Genomic DNA, 14,337 nt, shown 5'->3' on the forward strand with positions numbered 1-14,337 from the left:
AAATTTACATATTTAAAATGTTATTTTTGCAAGAATTTCAAATTTCATTCAGAACTAAACTTTGTCATTCCTAATAACAAACATGATCTTTCTCTTGAACAAAGGAAAATTCTGATGTTTTTATTCCAGGTGGAAATTTGCCATTTTCACAGAGAAATTTCCCCATGTCTGTTGTGATGCATCTCATTCAGCCTGAAAACTAATATGACCCATAAAAAAAGATGAATAAAATATGTTTCAAAATGAGTAAATGCATGCTTCTTTTTAGGTTTCAAACTATTAAATATAATAGACTTCATCACAACATCTTGCATCAGTGAAGTTATCTTCATCATCCCTGCAGTAATAGAACTTGAAAAATGTAGAACTTACCTAAGAAAGGTAGAATTAAGATTTTTTTCTGTTGGTTCTGTATAACCTCTTTATTATAAATTCTTTTTAGTGTGCAACCCTTTAACCTGTTAATGAATTTTTGTTGGCCAGAATTTTTTCTCACTATTACTACTTCCAAATTAAATTCAGAACACAAATTTGAAAATGAAAAATTAAATTAAATTAAATGGAATAAATGGACTATTTGACAATATTTAAGATGAAGTTTATAAGGCTAGTTTTTCTTAGGGCCTTGAGCTGATAGATTCAGAATCTTATTTTAATTTCTCAAATGTAGCCATCCTCAAAATATATAAGTATCCAGAACACATCACAAACATATAACATTAATATGCTGCTTTTATATATTTTTCCAAACGTGAAGTTATATGGGCACCCTATGTGATTAATATTAGTTTGACTGACTTTTTGTGTCTCTAATGTTTGTTGTTCTTTTATGAAGAGGAAACTCGAAGTACCATTACTATGGGATTCGTGTCAAGCCAGATTCCCCTCTTAATCGTCTGCAAGAAGACATGCAGTATATGGCTATGAGGCAACAACCCATGCAACAGAAACAAAGGTAGACGCTTGAGTTATCACTAACATGTCAAAGCTATATATTTCTTTAAATGTTCAGTCTCCTTTTCTTTTTCTGAACAAATAGAACAAATACCTAAGTTGTTTTCACTACAGATAGTTCTCAGATATGATATAGAATTTTATTCATTCTGTCTATTTTCCGGTTCTTTTAAACTTACTTATCAGTCAGCCTGTTTGGTCCCTTTAAAGTGAAATGTGACATCCCAAGCCATTCAGACAGGGAAACTAAATACAAAGCATAAAGAGCATACCTAAGCAAATATCAACTGGAGAAATGTTTCAGTGTCTATCAGTTTTTTACCTGCTGTTCTGCACATCCCTCAAGTTATTCTTTTTGACACAGTATACATTCTTGCAGAATGTTTGGGACTTCTTATACTTTCTTAGAATCCAACCTTCATAGATGTAAAATTGTAGATACTAGAGCTATAAGAGATCTCAGGCATTCATGGATGGATGGATGGATGGATGGATGGATGGATGGATAGAATGAATAATGGATCTTAGAACTGAAAAATAACCTCAGTCTAATCTGGCCCCACAGGCTTGTGACAAAGTACTAATAGTGTTATTTTTCATTTAAGTCTAAGAGAAATCAAATGATTTACACAAACACAGGATACTGTTACATAGCCGAGGACCTTCTAGTCTCGTGTGATATATCACAGTTTGGAATAAATAAAATGAAAGCCCTGTCCCTGTTTACCAGTACAGTATAGCTCATCTGTGGCAGTAGTTATAATTTTCTTTTCAATTGAGCATGCAGAATTAGGTAGGAGAAAGAAGCCTACACACAGAATATCACCTAATCTGCATCAGTCTGCCTAATCCATTGATCTGGAATGATTAGTACCTTGACCAGATATCTACATCCATACTAGCTTAATCAGAAGTATTAGCTCTGAGTGATTGCTGGAGAAAGACTATATCAGGTAGTAGTTCCTTCTTCTGTTTATTCAGCAAGCACGAATTGAGTCTCTGCTATGTACTAGGTCCTAAATTCAGAGATAAGTTACTCATCCTACCTTTGAGGTTAAGGAATTAGAAGGAGAGGCACAGGGTTTGTTGTTGTTTTGTTTGTTTGTTTAAGTAATGCACTGTGAGAAGTACTAAAATAAAGCTTTGGTCAAGGACATGTTGGAATACAGAGGAATTTTCATCAAATTCTGAGGGAGGAAGAATTAGAAAGTTTCATAGAGAAATTGCTGTTTGAGTAGGGACTTAAAGGGAACAGAAAGAGAGGAACATTCAGGCAGAGGGAATAATGTAAACAAAAGTATAGAGGGGTAGAGTTCATTATGTCATTGGTAAATGCTCTGATTTGGTGAGGTTGGCATTGCAGGAAAAGGTTGAATAGTTTAGTGGCAGAGGAGATTTTAAAAGTAGTTTGGACCATAGATTAAAGGATTTAGTTATGTATGAAGTTGTTTGTTTTTTGTGCAGAACATAGCTTTGAAGCTGTGTAAGGTTTTGAAGCAAAACAAGGAAACTTTCAGATTTTTTTTCTGGAGAGATGATGTTTTCATTTGAGGCAAGACATATTTAATGGGAAGAGACTAGAGGTAAAGACACATGTTAAATGGTTTAACACAGTGATAATTGCTAAAGCAAATGTCCCAAACTGAAGAGTGTGAGGACAAGATTAGATATTATATAAAGGTATCTCAAGGGTTTTAGATTTCTAATTCACAGATTCTCAACCTTATTTTTTTAATTGCTGCTTCCTATTTTTTGAGGTATATTTCATGAATGAGATTAAGAAGGGCTCTGAAAAAAAAATCATAGAGCAGTTCCTAATATGTTTGGAGATAAAGTTTATGAGTTGTAATAAACTGTTATTGTCTTGGGCTATGATTATTTTTTCACCTGTTTGGCAACATTTATAGCTTTTACTTTATGAGGTCTCCGTGCTCACGTGTAGCAGCACTACACAGTGGAGGTGACGATGAGAGCAAGAAAAAAATTTGTTTAAAAAATAATACATACTCAAACTTAAATGTGAAAAAATCTTGGTAAATTTTGCTTAAGACAGCTGAAGCCTACTTCTTTTATTTTAAGTATATTTTATTGATTATGTTGTTAAAGTAGTCCCAATTATTTCCCCTCTTCTCCCCTCTGCCCAGTAACCCCCTTCCCTGCAGCCATCTCACCCCCCCTTAGTTCATGTCCATGGGTCATGCATATAAGTTCTTTGGCTTCACCCTTTCCTTTATTATTATTAACTTCCCCCTGTCTATTTTGTACCAACCAATTATGCTTCTTAATCCCTGCACCATTTCCCCATTTCTCCTCCTTTCCCTCCCAGCTGATAACCCTCCAGTGATCTCTATACCTATGATTCTGTTCCTATTCTGGTTTGCTTAGCTGGGTTTTGTTTTTATTTTTTAGATTTGGTTGTTGAGAGTTGTGAGTTTGTTGTCATTTTAATGTTCATACTTTTGATCTTCTTAAGTAAGTCCCTTTGACATTTCATATAATAATGGCTTGGTGATGATGAACTCCTTTAGCTTTATCTTGTCTGGGAAGCACTTCATCTGCCCTTCCATTCTAAATGATAGCTTTGCTGGATAGAGTAATCTTGGTTGTAAGTCCTTGCTTTTCATCACCTTGAATACTTCTTACCAGTCCCTTCTCACCTGCAAAGTTTCTTTAGAGAAATCAGCTGATAGTCTTATAGGCACCCATTTGCTTTTCTCTTGCTGCTTTTAAGATTCTCTCTTTATCTTGAACCTTTGGCATTTTAATGATGATGTGTCTTAGTGTGGTCTTTTTTGGATCTAGCTTGTTTGGGACTTTGTGCTTCCTGGACTTGAATGTTTATTTTCTTTGCCAGATTTGGAGATTTTTTCTTCATTATTTTCTCACATAAGTTTTCAATTTCTTGCCCTTCCTCTTCTCCTTCTGACACCCCTATGGTTCGGATGTTGGCATGTTTAAAGTTGTCCCAGAGGTTCCTAAGCCTCCCCTCATTTCTTCAGTTCTTGTTTCCTCATTTTGTACTGGTTGACTGTTGTTTTCTTCCTTATGTTCCAAATCATTGATTTGAACCCCAGTTTCCTTTCCTTCACCATTGGTTTTGTGTGGACTTTTCTTCGTTTCATTTAGCATAGCCTTCACTTCTTCCCTTATGTGTTTGCCATACTTAAGCATATCTGTCAAGCCTGTGAGCATGTTTATCACTAGTGTTTTGAACTCTGCATCTTTTAGGCAGGCTATCTCCTTGTTTGTTAGGCTAGCTATCTCTTCATCCCTTTGTTCTCCCACTGGAACCTTGATTTGTTCTCTCTTTTGAACCATACATCTCTGTCTCCTCAACTTGACAGGCTCCTATGCTTGTTTTCCTCTGTGTCTTAGGTAGAGCTGCCACACCTGTTTCATTGTAAGGGGCAGAGCCTTAGGCATTCGTCAGTACAGGGCGATCTGTTTCACCACACTGTGGCACTGTATGTGGTGGAGTGGTCTGAGAGTGAACAATGCCACTTGCTCAGCACTCACCCTTTCTAGGCACTTCTCCCACTTCTGTATGGGACTGGCTCCTTTCTAGCTGTTGCCCTGGCCATTGTTCCCAGAGTGGGTGGGTCTGCAGATGTTCTAGGTTCTTGGGTCCTTTAAACAAGAGGACTCTGCTGAGAGACTGGCAGTTTCTTCCTCCCTCCACCCCAGCCCCCAGAAATGAGGCTTTATTTTTCTTGGCACTGGGATCATAAGCTGTGTGGTCTGGTCTGGTTCTGGGAGCGTTCCCCAGGTATCCCTCCCGACTTTTTTAAATGTGTGACTGCACTTTCCACAGCTTGCCACTGTCACCACTGCTGCTGCCACCACACCGAGTCCTCTCTGCCCCGGCTCCACCCCTCCTACCTGTCTGGATGAATGTTTTTTCTTCATATCTTTGTTTGCTGGACTTCAGTGCACCTTGATTTTCTGGAACTTCTGGTTGTCTCTAGTTTCGAGGTAGTTGTATTCCTTCTTAGCTGTGGAGGGAGAAAACCTACTTCTTCCTGTGATATAACTGCAAAGAAACCTACCTAGGAAGTTTTTATAGAACTAGAAGCCTTCAAGAGACATTCTTTATTTAAAAAGCCTAGGTTAGGTAAGGAAGACCTAGGACATAACAAATGTCTCCTAATGAAAGATTCCAGAGCTGTGAAGGTTAACAAGCCAACCTCAGTATAAGAGTAAATGTTTTTAGAATTAGATATAATGTAAAATGGATGTATTTAAGAGAAACAAGATGGCGGAGGAGTAAGTGGAAGCTACACTAACTTCCTCCTAGAACTAGTCTGGATTTACAATGTAATTTTGGAGAAATCATCTGGAATAACGAACCGAACACCAGCTGGAGAGAAGTCTTATAACCACGGAGAGACAGAAAAGGCCGCTACATCACAACGTGACCGGTAGGGAGTGCGGAGACGTGGAAGGGCTGGCTGGGCTCCCACGGGTGGCAGCTGAAGGGGCTGAGAAACAGCTCAGCAGCCGGGGATTCCCCCTGAGAAGGGCAGGGTCTAAACCCCCAGCTGGGCTTCCCAGCCTACAGCGACAGAGTGGAAAGTAAAATAGTATCAGCTGTGAAAAGCGAAAAGCCACAGGCTTTCTTGCTAGCCGGAGAGAAACAGCAGGAGAAAAAGAGCTCTTAAGTGGATCACATACGAAAATATTTTGGCCACCACTTACCCTGGGCTCAAGCAGAGGGAAGGCAGGGAGGACTGGAGACACTTGGGGAGAATTTGGCACGGTGGCTTTGAGGGGAGAACTGGAGGAGCGGCTGACTGGGTCCCAGTGCTGACTCATCCCCAGTACTGCGGGTAGACCATTCCCCTCCAAGTGGCGTCAGCCTGAGGGGAAGCAAAAGCCCTGCCTACAGGAATTAAGCTGCCACACCCACAGTCCTTAAGCCTGACAGCTAATCACAGATTGAATAGATTAACAATCAAAGAAGACAGACAGCAGCAGTAGATCCCTGGAAGTCTCCAACAGGCTGCGTAGGGCCAGACTGGTACATGATCTGACGCCACCAGAGGCAGATCCAGGAAGTGCAGATCATTCTAGGAAGCACCAACAAACAATAGGAGTCAAAAAAATGGGGAGACAGAGAAACAACCTCCCATCAAAAGGAAAGGTAGAATCCCCAGAAAGAGTGCTAAATGAAATAGAGGGGAGCGAACTATCAGATATGGAATTCAAAACATGGATTATGGAGAAGCTGAATGAGCTCAGCGGAAACTTCAAAGAACTCCAGAAAAACTACAAGGAACTCACAGAAAATTACGTGAGCATGAAAAAGGACATAGAAGCTATCAATAAGAGCCAGGAGGAAATGAAGAATACGATCTCTGAATTGAAGAACACAGTAGAAGGAATTAAAAGCAGGCTAGAGGAAGCAGAAGATCGGATCAGCGAGCTGGAGGACAACCTACACAAAAACTCCCAGACAATGCAACAAAATGAAAAAAGACTGAACAAGACTGAAGAGGTTCTAAGACAGCTGCAGGACAACATGAAACGTAATAATATCCGTATCATAGGAATTCCAGAAGGAGAAGAAGAAGAGCAAGGGATAGAAAACCTCTTTGAAAAACTAATGACAGAAAACTTTCCTAACATGACGAGAGAAAGAGTCACGCAAGTCCAGGAAGCACAGAGGGTCCCAATGAAGATGAACCCCAACAGGCCCACTTCAAGACACATCATAATTAAAATGCCAACATTCAAAGACAAAGAGAGAATCCTAAAAGCAGCAAGAGAGAAACAACTAATAACATACAAGGGAGCTCCAATAAGGCTATCATCAGATTTCTCAGCAGAAACACTACAAGCCAGAAGGGAATGGCAAAAAATATTCCAAGCAATGAAAAACAAAGGCCTACAACCAAGAATACTCTACCCAGCAAGGCTTTCATTCAAAATGGAAGGTGAAATAAGGAGTTTCCAAGACAAAAGAAGGCTAAAAGAATACATCTCCACCAAACCAGCATTGCAAGAGATGCTAAAGGGTCTGCTTTAAGAAGATGAAGAAACAGAGAGACAGAGAGGAACACGAGTACAAAGGGGGAAAATGACAATGAATAAGTACTGAAAGAAAGAAGGAACTTCTACCATTTGCAACAACATGATTGGAACTAGAGAGAATTATGCTTAGCGAAATAAGCCAGGCAACAAAAGAAAATTACCTTATGCTGTCACCTGTTACAGGAAACTAATGAACAACACAAACAAATGAGCAAAATTGAACCAGAGGTATGTAAACAAGGAATAAACTAACAGTAACAAAGGGGGAGATGGGAGGGAGAGAAGGGGTAAGAAGGGGAAGGGACTAGTCAAAGAACATGTATGAATGACCCATGGACATGGACAACTGGGTGGGGACTGACTGTGGGGGGGGGGCAGGGTGCAGGGAAGCAAGAGGGGGAAAAAAAGTGAGACAACTGTAGTGGAAAAACAAACAAACAGAAAATTTTTTAGTGGGGGGGGAATAAAAATATAAAGAATAGAAATGCAAGTTCAGTGAATATTAGAAGGACAAGGATTTTCCTTCCGATAAGACAGTCCTACAGATTTAGAGACTTGTATGTGGGTTATGTTACATAAATTAACATGTGTTTTCTGTTTTCAAAGGGCATAAGCCTACAATCTCGTTACCTGAGTGATTATCTGTATGCATAGGCCTCACTTAATCCTGTCTGCATTGCTGCCTCCTGAGACTCAATGGTTTGGCTGAACTAAGTGGCTGGGCTGGTGAAGAACGGGGTGGTCTGTGGGCTTCACTTTAAAACTGGTTTCTCTTTTCTATCCTAATGGCTTGGACAGAAAAAGCCCAGAGGCCTGAGATGGGGGAAACCTAAAATATTTCCCTCAGTCCAAAATAAGTATAATGGGCAAAAGGGTTTTGGACAGGTGAGATGTACCTGGCACACCTTCCTCCAAAGAAGCCCTTCTTTTCCCTAATGTGGGACATTGAAAAATTAATACCTGTCTTTTGTCATCTAGTGGTTACGGATTAAATGATGTCCTTTAACCCTGTTGCCCCCAGAATACAACAAGGATGCCAGCCTGTCAAACCAAGCATGCCGTTGTCCAGAGACAGCCAACCAACCTGGAGTCTGCACGATCCTTCCCCTTGTGGGAAGGCCACCCTCCCCTCCACATCCCCACTCTTATTAGGGATTTCTTGACCCACGGGTAGGTAGGACGACGACCATGTCCAGCTTGAAGCAGCTAGAGGAGCTCGAGACCTTCATCCATTGTCCTTTATAAGATTGTAAAGGGTCTTAAGTCTGAGAGGGAGGAATTGTTATTTTTTATTGTTAAAATATTTAACTAATTAATTAATTAATTTTAAAAAAAGAAGAAGAAGAATATATGAAAGGGTGAGGCGGGAGAGCTTGTATGTACGACCCATGGGCATGGACTTGGAGAGGGGATTGTTGGGGAAGGGGGGTGCTGGGCGGAGGGGAGCAAAGGGGAAAAAAAAATTGGAACTATTGTAACAATATAATCAATAAAATATACTTAAAAAAAAAATGGATGTATTTAAGAAGCCATGTAAAATTCTCAATAATAGTAATTGTGCCTATTCTAGTTAGTGTTTGCTTTCTCGTGAAATAAGAATGTTAGAGAACCAAAGAAGTACTAAATTTTCTTTGATTTTTTTTTTTTTAATTACAAAAGTTTTGGATTATAGACAGTTACTTTTGGAGTGGTGTCTTGCCAACTGATTGCTGTGTTAGTGTTATCAACTTCACAGACCATTCACTGGCATTAGCAGGACTGAGGGAGGTTTCTGTTGTCTCTGAAGGATTCTATCAGCTGGCAACATCTATAGGCCTGAAGTGAAGCCAAAATTACCCATTGTACAGAAACACGTGAATAAGAGAGGAAGAGTTTCCCCCCCTGAGTGTAAGGCATAAGGATATTTGTTGAAAGCAGTGGAAAAAGAGTTATATCATTTGCATTATTGCTTATAATATGATTCTAAAATGCATATGATTCTATTGAATATATTAAAATTCATATAAGAAGAAATTGCCATTCTCCTGTTAAAATGCAAGTGACACATGAAAGGTTTAAAACATTTTATAGGTGGTACCAGTATTTAATATTTTAGAATATTCGAGGTGTTTAAATGCCTCAAGATTTATTATATTCATTTATGTGCACATCTTCCATAGTGTAAATTTACATGTTTCACATATTCTTATAGTAAGAAAATCAAGTTTATGCACTGATTATTTCATCAAATAAGAGAAGTTTTGGTGCTCAGTTTGTACATTTTTCTGATTAAGTTTGGAATCATGGTAATTGTAGCAGTAATAATGATTATTGTTTTGTATAGCTTTATATTTGTTAGAGCTCCTTTACATGTGATATCTCACTTGAAGATTTGATAGGGTATTAAAGGAAATTTTCACTTATCTATAAATCAGATTTGCAGCAACACCACCATATGGAACATAACCATGAGTCTGAAAATAAATGGTAATAGCTTCTGATTGAAACACAGATGTCACAGAGCCTGTAGTTGAGCTTAATTGAAAAGATGAAGCCATCCTCAAGCCATTTACCTAAAATATAGAAGCAGATTAGAGCCCACTTGATTCACAGGAAATCATTAGATATAACAGCTGGCAAGAGGAAATATAAGTAGACAAAGGTCTTTTATTTGCTTTGGGGTTATTCAACACAGCAGTCTGTGCACATTCAGCAGAGGGAGAAATAGATGGGGGCGCTCCCCTAGGCCATTTGAGTATCACTCTGGTGGCTAGAATAGAGTCTTAACACAGTTTGATAACTGTTTGGCTAATTGATGGAATTATAGATAATCGAGAAGAGGTAAAGTACCCTAGTTAAGGAAGCAGAAAAATGTGTGATCATTGTTTTTGTTTTTTTTTAATATCTTCTGTTGAAAGTATTTCTCATTAAAGTAACTTATGCACTTACATGTGGTAATCTTCAGTTTTCAGAGAAATTCACTCATAAACTTATTTACCATAATTTAGACAATAAATAAATTTGGTTATTATAGAGCAAAACTAATTTAAAAATGTATGTTGCAGTTTGCTTTTAATATTTAAAAGAAGCACAGAGAGGCTGTTGACACATTTTAGGTATTCTTCCGAATCCCAGTAGCAAAAGTAGTGGAATGGAGCCAACTGCTTTTGACAGCGTGCTTGGCTGTACTTGATCCCAGTAGCCATTCTCAAAATTAAACTGCATTTATCATTCCTTCAACAAATACTGAACAACCAACAGTTGCATGCCAGACATGCCCATCACATCTAAAAGAGATATCACAGAATCATAGAATGTTAGAGCTGGGGGTAAGAGATCACCTAATTCAACTCATCCTTTTGGTGAGAAAATGGAAGTCTGTGAAGGGCAGATACTTATCCAAGATCACAGAGCAATCAGGACTAGACCCCAGTCTGCTAGTCTTTATTCTTCCAAGAATTCCACCCTTAAAGAGGTAAGATAAGCCAAACAAAAATGAGCACAGTAATACAGTTTTTGCATATGAAATAAATTAAAAAGTCACACTTTAGTGTGCCCTAAATAAGTAAGGAAATGTGCCACTCCCTGCCTGTTTAAATGGTCTCTTCATAAGAATTGGATTCTATGAAAAATGGAGCCTTTGTGGCACTGAGGGGAGGGAAATGGGGGCCAATTTGAAAGATGGTACAATGAGGCTGCTTTGGCTTTGGCTGTAGACAACTATGAAAGCATGCATGTTCCTAAGGAGTGAGGGAGGACTAGAAGAACCTTTGTTATTTGAAGACCTTTCTTAAGATAGGTTTCATAGACAAGTGAAAGAAACTATGTTTAAAATTGGGAAGTATGGATTTGAGTACAGGTTGCTTTGGCACTCCTGCAGAGCATGTGACTGAACTTCATTGAACCTCGATTTCTTCATCTGCTAAATGGAAATTAATAATAGAGTACCTCACAGATTGTTATGAAGTTCAAGTGGAAAAAAGTATTTAAAGACTTCTTAAAACTGGGAACATACTAGTGTTAGACAAATAATAATTATTATTTTCATTATAATACTGGTGCACTAGAGAAAAATATTTCTTTAAGAATAAGACTGTTTTGTGTAAGAATGAAGCCTGACAATAGGGCAAGTTTAGCTTCCATTTCTTAAATCTCTAGGTCAGTGGTTTGCAACTTTGATTGATATTAATAGTTTAGCTTTCCTTTTCTAGACCAAATGAATTCTCTGGAGTCATTCTCTAGAGCTAAGCACATAGCGCTGATAAGTTGCTCCAGGTAGGTGAGGGTGGCATGTGTCTTTAGTGGCAAGATAATCAGTGCCTGTGAATTTGGCTTTTGGAGACAAATAAGGAATCTTGGCTCTTAGGTATTTAATGTTCACTATGCCACTGTAGCAGTCCCTGATGTGATGTAAAGATATTTTCCATTGAAGATAGGAGAACCACAAGTCAGTAATTATTAATTATAGTAATTAATGTAAGCTTTGATAATACTAACAGTTATCACCTACCCTTCTGATGAACATTTAACATGTTGTTCAATAAACACTTGATATTCATGATCTCCTTTGGCAATTATAGTGTTATTTACTGATAAGGAAACTGAGCGCATTTAATTTTGCTATATGCAAGAGCCTTACTAATTTATATTTTCCTAGGTAGAGTCTCAGATACCCTTTTCTGTTTTTGTTGCTGTTTAGGCATCAGGTGGAGTCAGGTTGTTATTCTCCAAATAAAGGGAGGAATGGAGGCATCCCTCTAGAATCAGTTTAACAGAAAAGGTCAGCTGCAGATAAAAGAACTATCAATAAAGTGCTATGCATATTTGTGAGAAGACTATATCATTTCTTTACAGTTAACCCTAGATTACCCATGCTCAGAAGAGTCAATGGAGAAATTCACAAGATAGGAGAATCTTGTCTACCTCTTTCAGCATTGCGCCCTCTGCACCAGGAAGAGCACTGAGCCATTGCCAGTATGAAAAGAGTGAATGATCCACAGCCTTTATTTAGCCAATAGCTTCAACCTTCTCTTTTCTGTACCTCTCCTAAATTTTCTACTAAGTCTGCAGTTAATACAACCACCCCATTTGAATTTAATTTTTTTCTCCTTTTCTTGCCCAATTATAGATGTAGAACTAATGAAGAGGCAAACACTCTTAAGGGCTACCAGTAAGAATTAAGGAGATGGAATAACTATCATTAACCAGCAGGGTTGATGTTAGAAGTCATTTAGATATAGACAGTGTGATGTCAAGGAGTCTGAAAAAATGACACTCTGAACATTCACTATTTTCTCTGATCTGTTCATGTTTATATCCTTTGGTTCATTTCAGACCTCAAGTCATAGAAAGATTTTCTGGGAGACTTTTTCCAAAGAGAATCTCAAGATTCCAAGAAAATTATGAGCTCAACATTCAGATTTGTTCATGCACATTAAATGATTATATACTTTCTAGAGTTATACACATAATAATGACTCTGACTGTACAATTCAGGTTTTGCATGCACATTTTTTACACCCAAGGAACTTTTCCAAATGTTTCATTTAGTTGGTTGATAATCCTCCCACCTGGTACAGTTAGTTGAATGTGGTGGTAAATATATACCATTCTTTGCCTTCCATTGGACTCTTTCAGGGTCTTTACATGTGAGATTGACAGAATTAGATACTATTTTACATTAGAGTTACAGCTGTCCAAGTTCTAAATAACAGCTATGACTAACTCCTTGGGGGACGATTCCTAATAATTTTCCAAGTTTTCTGCATTAGTGACAGGTTTCATGCATACACTCAGCTATTAAAGCATTAGAGTTTCTTTGATTTCTTAATCATTAACAACTTTAGCTCTGACTGCCCATGGAGTTGCAAGCTGTTAAAATTATCATTTGCCTCTTACTAATTTTGAAACCAAGAGCAGCACAGGTCTCTCTCAGAGCACACACAACTCAGGAGCACTAAGAATCCACTGTAAGAAACCCTACCTGGAAGCCCTCTCATATTTAGCTTTCATTGGTACTGTTCTTGTACACGAGCCATATTCCTGCCCTTCATGATGTGATTATAGCACAGACCCCCTCCCAAACTTGTCCCCACACCTTTCTCTGAGGAAGTACAACATAAGGTTCTGGCTTATAAAGGTCCTGTTACAGGGCAACCAAGAATAGGTACACATAGTTAATCTTTGCCTCATCCATTTAATCTACTGTTTACCTTTCTACCCTTAATTTTATGGTTAGAATAAAACACTCATTTCTTGGTTCTATTTTCTTTACCTCTTTTATTTATTTGTGTTTAAGTACTGAGGTGCACTGTTTCTCCAGACTTTACCAACTACTTTTCTTTGTTTCCTACAAATTAATATTGATGCATTTTCCATCTCCTATGTAATACAGTGTACCTGTAATCAGTGCTTCTCCCTCGATGTCATTATTGTTAAATCATACATCAATTATATTGTATTATGATTTGGAGTGCTTGTTAAAAATAGAACATCTCTTTCCCTTAAGAAAGTCCACTGTCTAAATCTTTCTAAGGAAACATAATTTTGCTTACAGGCTACAGGCTTGCTAAGCACTATGTGCTGTAGGTTGTGACATAGCATCCATTCTCTGAGAGAAAAATGTCATTTCCTTTGTGGTGAAATTCCACTTGTCCATGATATTTGTTGTGCCCATTAAACATCCATATTATACTAGATATTGTGAAGGACAAAGGAAATTTGATAAAGCATAGCTTGGCAAAGTCTCATAATTATTCTCTAATCCTATATTAAAAATTAATATAATTGAATTCTATAGGAAATATTTCTATTTTCTCATCTCCAGGGTAAATAATTCAAATTCCTTTAACCACTTTTGTTTATTAAGTCTATGAATGTCATACTTCATTAACATAAATGAAGAAACATGGTTAAGCAATTTTAGCCTATTTTATTAGTGATATAAAATTTCATAGCTGAAAAAGGGAGGCTAAAATCAAATGAAACCTGAAATAGATCAATGAGGACAAGAAAGTTTCCTAAATGTATTTATTAAGAATAAAATTATTCAAATTTTCTATAACAATGGTTAGTAACTCCCCCACAGGGGTACTCAAAGTGCTTGCCTCACCAATACTTTTTTGCCCTGGTAAGATAATTTTTTAAGGAGAAAAAAATGATAAAAATTCAATTTTTCATAAACAACACTTCTAGAACATCACAGCACTAACCCTTCTGCCATCTCTTAGTTTGACCCAATTGACTAGTACCTTCAGATGGTTTTTCCATTAAGGAAAAGAATACACTGGAGTCTTTTATGTTCTTAGAAAATAGCACCCAACATTTTGGTGATATGAGGTCATCACCAGAGTGATAACAAGAATGATGTATGTT

At 37.8% G+C, this 14,337-nt stretch overlaps 1 protein-coding gene across 2 annotated transcripts in view; it reads left to right on the forward strand.

Annotated features, from left to right (window-relative positions):
- RFX3 (regulatory factor X3) overlaps window positions 1-14,337 on the forward strand; it is a 284,844-nt gene that overhangs the window by 220,640 nt on the left and 49,867 nt on the right. For both annotated transcript variants that reach the window (XM_090275842.1, XM_090275843.1), the window contains exon 7: window positions 836-955. In XM_090275842.1, the coding sequence (XP_090131968.1) occupies window positions 836-955 (120 nt within the window). The remainder of the gene's footprint in view (window positions 1-835; window positions 956-14,337) is intronic.

Source organism: Furipterus horrens, unplaced genomic scaffold (genome assembly GCF_987537825.1).
Source record: "Furipterus horrens unplaced genomic scaffold, mFurHor1.1.pri manual_scaffold_4, whole genome shotgun sequence".
NCBI classification, from domain to species: domain Eukaryota; kingdom Metazoa; phylum Chordata; class Mammalia; order Chiroptera; family Furipteridae; genus Furipterus; species Furipterus horrens.